At 31.4% G+C, this 13979-nt stretch overlaps 1 protein-coding gene across 1 annotated transcript in view; it reads right to left on the bottom strand.

Annotated features, from left to right (window-relative positions):
• Window positions 1–3674: 3674 nt before the first annotated feature.
• The window catches only part of LOC129231698 (eukaryotic peptide chain release factor GTP-binding subunit ERF3A-like), a 79997-nt gene continuing 69692 nt past the window's right edge, over window positions 3675–13979 (bottom strand). The window contains exons 13-15 of the mRNA XM_054866065.1: window positions 7616–7705; window positions 6224–6392; window positions 3675–4800 (exon numbers count right to left, since the gene is read on the bottom strand). Of these exons, the coding sequence (XP_054722040.1) occupies window positions 4757–4800; window positions 6224–6392; window positions 7616–7705 (303 nt within the window). The 3' untranslated portion in view covers window positions 3675–4756. The remainder of the gene's footprint in view (window positions 4801–6223; window positions 6393–7615; window positions 7706–13979) is intronic.

Raw genomic sequence — 13979 nt, 5'->3', positions numbered from 1 at the left:
CAGCACATCAATAGCAAGACAAGATATATTGGGATACTCATTTTTAACAAGCAACCAAAATTCGTCCAGAGGCACTTCGCTCAACTTAAGTGTAAGAGTACAGTCGTTTATGATGCATATGCAGATGAAGAGAATGGATCGCGAATCCAGTCATACTGTTCTATGCTAGTATTCTTGAAATAGTGCTTAAACGTGTCCTGAAGTATGACTAAATTTTCTACCACGACATCCAGCAGCTTTTCTTCCATGCCATTTTCTTCACATACCATGTTGACGGTCCGTTTGAACATGTCCAATGAGCCACGAATTACTTCTCTCCACAGCTGAATTTTTAATTTGAACCCATTTGGCTTGTCCACACATGTAACCCAAATTCTCTCCTTGTCCTTTCATTTTCCGATTCAATTCGTTAAGGTTTTCAAAAATGTCAGGCATGTACTTTAGTTTTGCCAGTCAATATTTGTCTTGCAACAAAGAGGCGTATTGCATTTCGTTTTTTAAAATAAAAACGTACCTCGTCCCTCAATTCAAAAATTCTTGATAGTACCTCACCACATGAAAGCCAGCGAATCTCTGTATGAAGAAGTAGGGGAGTGGTGATCTGCCCCCATTTCTTCACAAAGTACGAAGAAAAGGCGAGAGTTACGCAGTCTCAATTTTATGAAATTCACGACTTTAGCCAAAGCTGACTTCAGCTCATCTGGTAAGTTCTGCCTTGAGAGCTTCACGATGGAGGAAACAGTGTATGGTTTTAATTTCTATTTTACTAAGTCTCAGAATCGAGCTTTGAGAAACTACGATAAAAGGAAATTAGTATTGGAACTGGTAAAGAGGAAAACAAAAGCTAAAGTTGGGGACAATACTCGCGTTTGCGAAAGATTTAGAAAAAATTCTGTATAATTAGTTGATTTCCTGGAAATTAAAATCCGTTTTCAAAAGCTGAAAGCAATAGGATCACAAGAAGTTTAAAAGAGGTGGGGCAGCAAATCCCCGCCTCTCCCCTTGTTGGGTATGTCTTATTGCACATGATCGACAAGGTGAATTGAGAAGTTACAAAACGATACAAACGCTATTCCGTTCTAAAATAAAATACGTCAAGGCTCTTTCTTCCTATATAACTATGAAAATACCGCGGCACACCGGTTGCGAAGCCCTGCCCTATGGGAACACCACTGTTCTCAGTGCGCTAAATTTTCCTTTCTGATAGCTGCTGTTATTGCTATTACATTTTCAGAACTTGATGAGGAGCATTTTTTCCATTTAGTGATACAGTGAAAGCTATGTAAGTTGACCACTTTATTTTCTTGAAACATCATTAAAGAGTGTTGAATTATATAATTCGCAGTATAACTCAAGTTCAATAATGAAAACCCTTAAGAACGGCCACCCCCTCTGTGTCCACATTTTCACTGAACGAAGGGGTGGCTTCTTGGAAAGGTTCCACTGTATAATAAAATGCTTGTAGTGATGTATCAAAATAGTCGTATTAATAATGAGCGATACACCTCCTCCAAATGCCTCAAATTTTTCATCTTCAAATAATTCAATCTCTTTCGTGCTGGTTTTGGATAAATGATATTTTGTGCATGAGTGGTTGCTTCGTATTGTGTGTAGTATTTCTCCATTTATTGCATACGTAATTTCTTTTTGAGAGAATTCTTTTACAATATTAACATCATCTTCCACATTTTCCTCTTGATCATGAACGTTTTGCGTTTTATCAACCCTTTCGTTAGAAATTTATAATGAAATTAACTGAATTTTCTTTTAACCTTTTTAAATTTAAAGTTAATATTTTTTTGTCAGTTTCTCTTACTCGTTTTCATTTCAAAATTCTTTACAATTATGTAAATATCTGAAAATATGTTCCAGTTTTAAGTCTTTCCACTACGTAAATTTCGAAAGTATACCATAAATGTAATCTATGTAAATAGCAAGACAGACTAGCACTCCAATATTGGTAATGAAATAACTAATTAGGAAACTAACAAGAAATTTTTTTTCTCAAAATTCAAGTTAAGTCAAATAAATAAATATACATATATAAAGTCATAAAATACAATTGGCATTGATGGGTGGAATAAATTATTCATATCATAAATACATTCGTAATTACACTTGAAATTAATTTTTATAAAAGGGCAAGTGATCAAGGATATTAAAAAAAAATAAAAACATGGCGCCCATAAATGCACAAAAATGCAATTTATCTATAGTGATGAAAGCATTATTCTGTAATCTTTCCTGCTACTTTTATTCAGTGCTAGTTTAATTATTAGTGCTTTTGAAGCCGCTCTTTTACATCAATAGATTGATTTTGTTACTGTCTCATTGAAAAAGATATGCACCTTTAAATTAACCAAGAAATGTCTATTAAGTTAAATTGAAAACTCTCTAATTAAGAGTTTTTTTTTTATTATTTTTAGCTAATACCGAAAGTACCAGTATTTTACCTCAGCAAATACTTTGCAATCACTAATAGTGAATTATAACTTACTAGTTACATATAGCTTTTTATTCTTCTGCTAAAAAGTTAGTTTGCAAATTAAATGTGCTTTTTAAATTAAGTTTTTTAAAAACATTTTTCGAGATGATGCATGATAACATCACTTTTTAAAGTTGCAAATAACAGCTATATAATGCAATATATTTTACAATATGCAATGTTTTTCCAGAGGAGAATACTGGAAAAGAAAAGCAGCAAAATATGAAAAGGTTAATTAGTGAAATTTAGCACATTAATAATTTCCACGTGAGATTTCTCAAAATATCAACAATAGAAAAACAAACATGAAATAAAAATTTAGTTTGGAAAAAAAAGACAGAAAACCATGAACAAATGATATGTTTTGAAGTGGTAGTTCAAGTGCAACAGTATGCACACTTGACAGTGACAACTACATGATTATCACAAATTAATTTCTGGCAGTAAGTTCTCAAAGTGAAATGGAAATTATTCAAGGATTCTTTGAAAAAGTCCAAGCATCAGTGCAGTACTGTCAAGGCTATTGCAAAAAAACATGGATGAATCACATGCAACTTTTACATTTTGGTGTATCTTAGCATCTAATCTGTTGCATCCATATGACATATACTGTTATAGTAGTAGGCGAGTATATATATATATATATATATATATATATATATATATATATATATATATATATATATATATATATTCAGCTCTTTTGAGTTTTTAACATTTACCTGCTTGGTGCCAAGTGTTGTGTGTTCCCCTATTCAGATAACAAAAACAAAAAGAAAAGAAAAGAAAAACATTTGGAACTTGAAAATCTATAATAAGTTGAAAATTAGGTAATTTCTCTTTCAAAGGCTGAAATGATTCCAAATGACTTTTCTAAATAATTTCATAATTTAACAACAAAATATGAAAATTTGTTACAATTTACTATAAAAATTCAGGAAAGCTAATAAAAAAATAAAAAAAAACAATTAGTTGTCTTTTACTTAGGGGGGAAAAAAAGGTAAAAATTAGAAGCACTATTCAAGTCATTTTTTAAAGGTTTATTTTTTAATGACCTGAAGGGTATATTATTGTTTATTACTTGAAATTCATTCTCTACACTTCCTGTTGTCACTCACTTATGACAAAATGAGAGGAAATGGGGTGCAGGGAAGGAAAAGAAGAGACAGCAAGAAAAATTCACAAAATTTTATTCCCAGATCTCAGTAACAAATGTCTCTTGACAAGTCATAATTTACAATCCTCAAGGAATATCAACAGATTCTGCATTTTCCTGAGGAGATTTGCACTGCAAATTGCAAGCATAATATTATCGACATAATGGTCACAGAGCTGCAATCAATGTGCAAATAAAGACAAACAGGCACTGATTGTTCCTCAAAAAACTGCAGTTAAAATTACCAACCTCTTTTTATTTATTTTGAAATCAATGATTTAAAAAAGTAAATTAAAAGAACTTAAAAGTACAATCAATATCACTTTTACTATTTTAGAAACGAAGTGAAACTTTTGTCTAAGCAAAACGCTAATACATTAAGTTGTTCAGACATATATAATTAAGTCGAAGATATTTATAATAAACATACAAATTTAACAACGCCTTTCTGTTGAAATAAATATGAATAATAAATCTACAATAATTTAAAATAGTTACTAATTTTTTCTAATATATTTGGTCCACTAAAATAAATTTTTAAACTAAAGAAATCTCAATTCATCAAAGTAACTGACACACTAATAAATTATAGCATATAAAATATTTTACACAAGGAAAAAAAAGAGAAATCAGAAAAGAAAAATTTGCGTGGAAGAAGATTTTATGAAAATGGTAACATGTTTTGGAAATGAGAAACTTCAAACTTAAAATGAAGTCTATACTTGCAACAAGATTTTTTTTTTTATTAATAAGCATTTTTTTAGTGAATGAAAGAGTTAAACATATAGCACCTTAACCATAAATACATTCTCAAAATATGGAATGCCAATTTAAGTAACATGCAACTTTACATAATTTACAATATAATTGCATAGTACATTATTGTCGACCCCGATAAACATTCGAGTTAGGACCATCCATAAATGCAGCTGATACAGCTCAATACTCAAAACGGCACTCCAACAAAATTTAATAAATTTCAACTTTATTGCATATATCTTTCTGGATATGAATCTGTTCACTTTATGTGAGTACAAAACATGGAAGCATAAAAGAATAGAGATGCAAAACTAAGTTCTCATTTTGCAGCCAGATAGTAGCTCATACGTTGCACTTCATTCCATAACCCTAAGAACTTTACCAATAGCGATTGTCCTACCTATATGAACAAAAGGAAAGACTAAATTAGTTAAAGATTTTGTTTTTAATTCATAAACAAGATAATATACTTAAGGCAATTATTTATGCATAAATATCTTGAAATATTGTGGCATCTATAATGAAAACTCACAAAGTGTAAGAAAATTTCACTATGCAGCACTCCTCTGTTAGTGTGTAACTCTAAGTTCAAGAGAACAGATACTAACCTTCATTTAATTGCGGAATTATGAATATTTAGATTCAAGATTTGAGTTGCTTTCCTTAACACTGGCGCAAAAAATGTAGTAGTTCCTCTCCCAAGTATGTATCTTTATACATTAATAGGCAAACCGTTTTCTTTCGGTACTGATTCCTCCTATATTTGTAACCGATTTCCTTCTTTCTTTTTCTGTTCAGTAGCTATTGCCGAGTTTTAGTGTCATCAATAAATTTTTTTGAAATCGAATGCTAATTAATGGAGACATTAATTAAAAACTCATTTTCGTCCTAAATGGCTACTCTATGCGAACGGAAGGTTCAATTTTTTCGAATTTGATATGGTTGGAAAGGTCTTTAAAAAATACTCCTAACGAAGAAATTGTCAGGGCGCCCAAGGTCCAATAACCTAAATCCACTAGAAAAAAGTTAAACATTTTTTAGCTGGCGAAACTCAAACATTTTAATTTTATCTCTTTTCCATTGTTGAAATTCATTGTTGGAAGTGTGAAACATTCAGTTTTATTTCTTTTTTTTAAACCGCTTTTTCTACACGAAAAATGCATTTTAGTGCTTCGAGCTTGGTATGGTTGAAAAGCTCGTGAAAAATACTTCTAAAAACGTTTACTCCCCCCCCCCCATTTTACAGCTCAAAAACGGAGACCCGCTAAGATGACTAGAAAAAGATCAAGAAGCAATTCTAAATTAGCGAAAATTCATTTTTATTTGATTTTTCAAGCGACATAGTTAGCGTGAAGAAATTGCTGGATAATATTGTGTTGCCATTCCTCGCTCGAGCGTTAAGCAGCGGTAGAAAGACTTGTCACATATAGGACATTTTCCACAAAAAATATAGGATGAATATAGGACATACTACATGAATAGTTTCGCTATGAAAAAAGAAAGAATACATATATATTATTTATATATATATAATTTGAAGAAAAGTTGCCACAATATTAGTGCCAACTTTTCCTCAACCTTTGTTTTTAAATTATTCCCTAAATTTAAAAAGGTTTGTTTAGAGATGAAAATTTTTTAATCTGTACAAAGCTGGAAAGGAAGTTAAAGCTAACAGCAAAGAGAGTTATTTTTTGTCTTTTTTAATTTTAAGAAAATAAAACTTGTGTAAAAAAAAATTAAAAATGAGAATCTAGTGCGTTGAAACTACTACAAAAAACAGTATCTCAAAATAATCAAACATAAAATATAGACATAAAATATACCTTCATCTCGCAATGTAAATCTACCCATCTGTGGAAAGTCTTTGAAAGGTTCAAGGCAAATAACACCAGCACATTCTAGCCTCATAATTGCTATTTGATCTTGTTTGACAAACCTTGGACGTGTCTTACCCTTGTCACCAGTTTTCTTATCCACTAAGCAAATTAGTGCCTGAAATATTAAGTTAAAAATAATTTCCAAAAACATAAATTGCATGCATTAATTAAAACAATCCAGTCAGTTGTAAATCATGCCATATCAACACACCTGATTTCTGAAATAGTCTCCACCTCACTTGATCATCTCGGAATTGGAGGAAATTTTAGGTGTAGATATGTGTTTGAAACTAACCTATGCAGATTTTCAGCACCCGAGATCTAAATCCTGAGGATCTAGGATCTCCAAAAATGTGCTCCAAAATGGCAGATCAGCTTTAAGACTAATCGCCGTGTTTATGCTAAGGTGGTAGAAAATGTTATCTTATCAGAAGCCTGAAAATTTGGGAGCTTAAAGCACTTTTTGTTGTCAATACTCTAGTATTTTCGTGAATTTCAGTTCATTAAATTTTGTGCAAGATGCTTGTTAACTAGTGAAAAAGTGCTATGGGGAAATTTTTCCTGGATTTTAAGATGTCATAAATTTTTAACAAAAATAATTCAAAAGCTTGTACATCTATTAATCATCTGCATTAGAGATAAAATGTATTTTGAAGAGGTTTAAGCTATTTATGATTAATTTATAAAATAACTTTGTTATTGCTTATTTTTTCCTATTAGTAGTCAATCATTAGTTATTTCACAAAATAAGGAGTTAATGCACAAAGGTTTTTCAACTAATAATTTACTTTAAGTGACTTCTCCAGACAAATCATGAAATACCTAGTTCTATGAAGTAACTGAATTGTACATCTTAATTGTAATATATTCATTCCTATTTTGCAATGCTAAGCACAGAAGTTGTATCTACGCCTTTTAGCAAAATTAAGTAAATGCTATTAGGTGGTTCTTGAATATATTTTATTAAAATACAATGTTTTGTGGTTGATTGCAAATGGGAGATACAGTGGAACCCGCTTAATAGAAGAGTCATTTTGCCATCAAAAATATTCTAATAAGCGGTATATTCCATTAACTGGGATCAAAATAACACATTACATTGGTTTGGTACATTGAAAATGTATTACATCAAGTGGGATCTTCTTTTAACCAATATTCTAATAAGCGAGCTTGACTGTACTAAAAACGTTTTGTCAAAGAAAGTGGTATCTGAATCATGCATATGGCAACATAAAACTGAAGCAATTTCTAATTTTTAACTCAGCTGCAGATACTACTTTTGTGCATAGTGCAATAGTGTTATTAAAAGAAAAAATAAACAAATTTTAAATATAATACCTTTACAGATACTTCTTCAATAGCAGCATGAATATGTAAAACAGCACTGTAACCTGGACAAATGATTGATTTGTGTTCTAACACAACCACCTGCACATAAAAGACTTAGGTTAAAATTTTCAGTTTCAAATCAATAAAAATACATCGTCTGCACAATATTTAGAAATATTTCATGTTACACACTGAATGGTGTAACAAATCGAAATTAAATTACAGTATTATCCCGACTTAATGGTTGTTGAGGGACTGAAAAAAGTTATCATTAAGTCGAGGAGCATAGACGTTCAATGCAGTCAAAGTTATACTGTATCTTAAGTGGAAACCATTTTCAATGAGGTTTTTTTTTTAAATCTATGGAATGCAATATTAGGGGATTACTAAAAATAATACAAAAAAAGGGAGTTGGTGGCTCATCCTGGAAATTTGTTGAAATGTACGCCTTAAAAACGAAATTGTAGGCCAATTATCAATGTTGTTTATAAGTTTTTGGAATGCTTTATTGAAGGGATGGAGTTCAGCAGCTCTCCATGGACAATAAATTGAAATTTAAATTCCAAAAATGCAATTTTTAACAATCTTCAATGATGTTAAGGGAAAAAGGGTTTCCAACGCTGTACGCCATAAAGTCTTTCACATATTGTAAACATTTTTGTTACATCAATAAAACTAATCTTCGGACATTAGTGCATATGTACAATATATATCAATTCTGATCAGAACAGCCTACCTACTAAGGTAGTGTTAATGAACTAGATAAGAAGGGATCGGGGGGGGGGGCATAGATGAGAAGGGGGTGTCCTAAGTCACTGATTTATAGCATATAGAAACTATTTTGCATAATATAACAATTTTTAAGAAAGGTTCAAAAGCAATTATTGCAACATGTGTCCTGCAGCTGTATTGCCATGTGTCTCAACAACAACACACTTGATCATCACAATGACATGCAATTCCAAGAAACTTTCATTGATCACTGTGATGAATATAATCGAGCTATAGGCTGCAACTTTAACCAACAGCTTCAAACCTTATTGAAATTTAAAATGGTGTGTAAAATAGTCTTTATGCAATAAATCGGCAACCTGTTTTACACCCTCCAGTCTCTGGCTTTGTAAACATGCATCATCTGCATCTCATTTGTGACCATATGTTCTGTGTATGATTCTTGCTTGTTATCTCTTTTACCCCCCTTCAAATTTTGGATAAACATTAACTGATCACACTGTAACAGAAATCTATTAATTAAAATAATTTTAGAATTGTATTTCAATAGGGCAAGGGTGATCAACAGTAATCATTATTGACATCATCTGGTGGACAACCCAATAAGTTTTGAGATATTAATTTGATTAAAACAAAATTTCCATCCCAAAACCATCATGCAGACTTGCCAACCTTAAGAAAAGAAAAAACGGGATATCCAGTCAAAGCTTTAAGGGAGAAAAAGGGAGATTTCAAACTATGCTATAATAAGTAAAAAACACTGTTATAACAAGTATTTATTGGATTTTTTCATGAAAGAGAATTCACTCGTATAATTGCTCTAATAAGTTTGTAGATATTTCTTTTTTTCAGACATCGCTAAAGATGAATGTTAAACTACAACGCACGCTGTAGCTCAAGACGCAAGATGAAAACACGCGGCGCAGTTAGCATGCGTCTGAAAACTGAACGATACCGCAAAAATGGCAACGGCGTATGCGTGAGATAGAAGTGGAAGTGCCACCAAAACACCATCTCTGGAAGCATTGGGGTCGACACTCCGAACGCAGCCATCGGATGTTTGCCACTCACCTTGCGTTCGACGAACCTCACCGGTCGACCGGTAAGTAACCGGTACTAACCGCAGCGTCCTATGATCAACCGGTTACTGCATCCGTTACCATTCTAAGCAGAGCCATTCCATTTCAGATCAGGCAGGGTCTGTCACATGACATTCACCGATTTTTTTGAAAAAATTACAGTAGTTACAACTAAGGGACATATGAAATATCCCAAAAGGATTTTGCAAGAAAATTTTTTTTTTCTTCAGTTACAGCCTATTAAAATTCTGCACAAAATCCCCCATTTTGGAAAAAAACGGCAAAACACTCCATTTGAAATGGACACTATTTCAAAAGTATTTAACCTATTCAAATAATTCTTTTTTTCTAAAAATAAATAAGGACCCATATATCCTCTAGACATCATTTTTGAAAGTTTAGTTAGATTTTTTGATAAAGAAAAAAATTCATTTTTGCCGCGAAAAAACTGCATTTTTACCGATTTCATGATTTTTTTCCGCCATGAAAAAAAAGTTTTTTTTACTAAACGGAGATGGCAGTCTAAAGCCCTTATATGATAGTTTCATAATATTTTTTATTAGAATCCTTGGATGGATACAACCTCGGAAATAAAATTTGAAATTTTGAAAATTTTCCAAAATTACGATTTTTGAAGTGATTTTACTCAAAAAACCCATTTTTTAAAAATCTGAAAATTGGCTCATTTGAACCCCATATAATGCTTAACAAGTGGATAGACACCGCATCCAGTATGTTTTTCCATAAAATGTTTTATGATTTTTTGAAAGTGACCTTATCGCCCATGGCATGCATGTAAAATAAAAATTTCTAATAATTTCAGTCACTGAAAATCTGATCATATTAAGGGATTAATGCCTAATAGCTAGAATGATGGGGCACTTTAGCAGCAACAAATAAAATTTTACTGACTTTTAATAATATAGCAATATCAAACCGCTTTTGATGACCCAGTCAATTCGTCTTTTTGTAAGACTCTGTGAGTAGCCTTTAGATAGAAGAGCCTTTGGTGATTATATTAATGACTAATTCAGTGGCTCCCAAAAGCGTTCGTACACCTTGAAATTTTGTAGCAAAACCAAAATAACGCAAAACTGAATTCGAATATGAAGTCCAATTTTTTTTCACATCATTCCTATGCCATTCTGAATAAAACCCAGCAGTTTTTTTCAAAATATCTGATGACCCAGTCAATTCGCCTTTTTGTATTTCGTTATATAAATATATTTTTCTGTTGATCAGCGCCTAATTGTTATGGGAGCTGAGCTCCCATACTTCCTTATTTGTTTTCTCGAATTTTTGACCGAATTCAGGCCACTTAAGCATTAAAACAAGTTCTGAAGACTATAGGGATCCTGCACTTCTTTTGTTAGAAATTGGATCCCTGGCTATAATAGTCACCTTTCGTGATCTGTTTGGTTATCTCAACTTACAACCATGTTCAATTGATTACTTCTCTCATAAAACAGGTGGGCTTTTTAAATTCTTAAACTACAAGTGAGTTTTACGGTTTGAATTTAATATAAATATTCTTACGTATAAAAGTAATCATACGAGGTAGGATCCAAAAATTATGTGACAACATTCGCCAATGACAACCAAAGCACGAAATTAAAATTAATTGTTTTAAATGCATTGTATTGTTCTTCCCTTTGATGATTTCCCCTGTCGTGTAATTGAGTTGAAGAGAATGACTATTGAAAGACAAAAAATATGATTTGTTGCTGCATATGAAAGTAACGGTGAATGCATAGCTTTGGAGACGAAATAAACTAATATTTATTTAAAAAAAAGGAAAGATTTTAACTGTTACTGATAAAGTACATCATTATCATAGCTAGTCATTAATATAATCACCAAAGGCTCTTCTATCTATGAACTACACACAGAGTCTTACAAAAAGACGAATTGACTGGATCATCAAAAGCAGTTTGTTACTGATATATTATTAAAAGTCAGTAAGATTTTAGTTGTTCCTGATAAAGTGCACCATTTTTGTAGCTATTAGGCATTAATATAATCAGATTTTCAGTGACTGAAATTATTAGACATTTTTATTTTACATGCATGCCATGGGCGATAAGGTCACTTTCAAAAAATCATTTTATGGGAAAAAATACCGGATGCGGTGTCTATCCACTAGTTAAGCATTATATGGGGTTCAAATGAGCCAATTTTTAGATTTTTAAAAAATGGGTTTTTTGAGTAAAATACCTTCAAAAATCGCTAATTTTTGAAAATTTTCAAAATTTCAAATTTTATTTACGAGGCTGTATGCATCCAAGGATTCTAATAAAATATGTTATGAAACTATCATATAAGGGCTTTAGACTGCCATCTCCGTTTAGTAAAAAAAACTTTTTTTTCATGGAGAAAAAACATCATAAGATTGGTAAAAATGCAGTTTTTTAGCGGCAAAAATGAATTTTTTTCTTTATCAAAAAACCTAACTAAACTTTCAAAAACGATGTCTAGAGGATATATGGGTCCTTATTTATTTTTTGAAAAAAGAATTATTCGAATAGGTTAAATACTTTTGAAATAGTGTCCATTTCAAATGGAGTGTTTTGCCGTTTTTTTTCTAAAATGGCGGATTTTGTGCAGAATTTTAATAGGCTGTAACTGAAGAAAAAATTTTTTTCTTGCAAAATCTTTTTGGGATAGTTCATATGTACCTTAGTTGTAATTACTGTATTTTTTTCAAAAAAAATCGGTGATGGTCATATGACACTTTTCATACCTGCCTGCCTGATTTGAAATGGAATGACTCAGCAGTAGATTGGAGCACGTGATCATTAGCTGTCACTTGATTAACTAACCGGTCGTGCTCGTCGAACGTAAAGCTCACTGAGCAGTGCGAGTTTGCACTGCTAGCCACGCCATCTATTAGGGCTCTGAGTAACTATTTTAAGAAAGAAAATAAAGTTTAATTTTAAAAAAAAGAAAAAACCCGAAAAAGAATAAAAAAACGGGAGAAATGGATACTCAAACGTACAACCGGGAGAATGGAGTAAAAAACGGGAGTCTCCCGTGAAAAACGGGAGAGTTGGCAGGTCTGATCATATTACGTTGACACAGGGGTCTGTCCAGGATTTTTCACAGGGTTCGTTTTTTGTGAAAAATCAAATAATTTTGTGAAAAATGAATTAATTTTGTAAAAAATAAAAAAATTTCGCAAAATTTTTTTTTTTTTTTTTTTTTGTTAAAACGAAATTTTAGAATTTAGAGATGGCACAAACTGCATCAATTAAACTTAAAGTTGAGTGTTTTCCTCTTCTACGTCGAAAAAATCATTCTGGATTTTTTTCTGATATTTGGCGGGGGGAGGGGGCATCGCTCTTTCAAGTATCAATATTTATCTACCATTCTACATTATGTTAAATTATACTAGATATATTTCTGTACAGTATTTAAAATAATTGTAACAAAAATATAAATTAATAAAATAAAATTCAGAATTAAATAGGGTTCAGCATTCAACTTTTTGACCCAAGACACTATTAAAAAGCACAGAATTTGGTTTAAAACTTCTAAATTCCGTGATTTTTAACAAAAATAAAAATATATTTCAATTGTTTACCTCTTAACAAAGCGTAATAATCATTAAAAATTCGACAAATCAGATTCCCATAGCAGATGCAAAGAGATCGTAATTCTCAAAGTGAAGGCATCAAAAGTATAAAAACAGCTTGTAAAAGAAATATTTTTGATAAAATTATTTTAAAATTGCATTTTAGAGTCCTATAATAAACATATCATTAATATCTGTGGACACAGTTGACCCAGAAAATAAAATAAAATAAAATAAACCATCTATTTAGCATTTTAAGTTTTGACTCATAACACAAAATGGAATTTTGCTTTAAAAACTTGAAATGAGAGTTCTAACAGAAATAAAGACTTTTCATTTATTTGAATCCTAATAAAGCGAAGTTAGCTTCAAAAAAGAACAAAATGTGATTCTCATATCGGATGTTAAAAGATTGCATTTTTCAAAATTTAGACATCTAAAGAAAAAAAAAACGGTAATTAAAAGAGTTTATTTAAAGTTAATCATCCTTGTTAGCATTGAAAAATCAAAACCCATATAATTTTCTCCCAAAATAACAATTAAACATCGCACCGCACCCACCGTAAAAACGCAAATATTGACAAGCTGGCAAAATGATGAGAATATTTTCTAATCAAGTCATTATAAAGGTTCAACGCCAGACGCTAAGTGGTGATAATTTTGAAGTTGGTAACACTATCTGAAGCGATCATATTTTTTCCTCACCCTTACTATCCCTTTGCAGTTCTTAGTTCATTTCACAGATCTATATTATTATTGTTTATTAAATCATGAGCCGGAGAAAAGTGCTTACCAATGCCTTTTCAGAAAAGTTTACAAAAATACCGCTGCTAATTAGCTGTGATAAAACAAACAACCATTATATTTATTTGGCAGTAGCCATTATTTATCGCTTGCAGGAGCATTCCAAGAGTGCCGATTTTTTTTCTTTTTTTTTTTCAAAATTAGCCGATTTTGTATAAGCTGACCCCTTTAATTTGACTTAAAAAAA

Source organism: Uloborus diversus, chromosome 1, assembly GCF_026930045.1.
Source record: "Uloborus diversus isolate 005 chromosome 1, Udiv.v.3.1, whole genome shotgun sequence".
NCBI classification, from domain to species: Eukaryota; Metazoa; Arthropoda; class Arachnida; order Araneae; family Uloboridae; genus Uloborus; species Uloborus diversus.
Note: the sequence above shows the minus strand (reverse complement) of the source record. Positions and strands in the feature narration are given on the sequence as shown.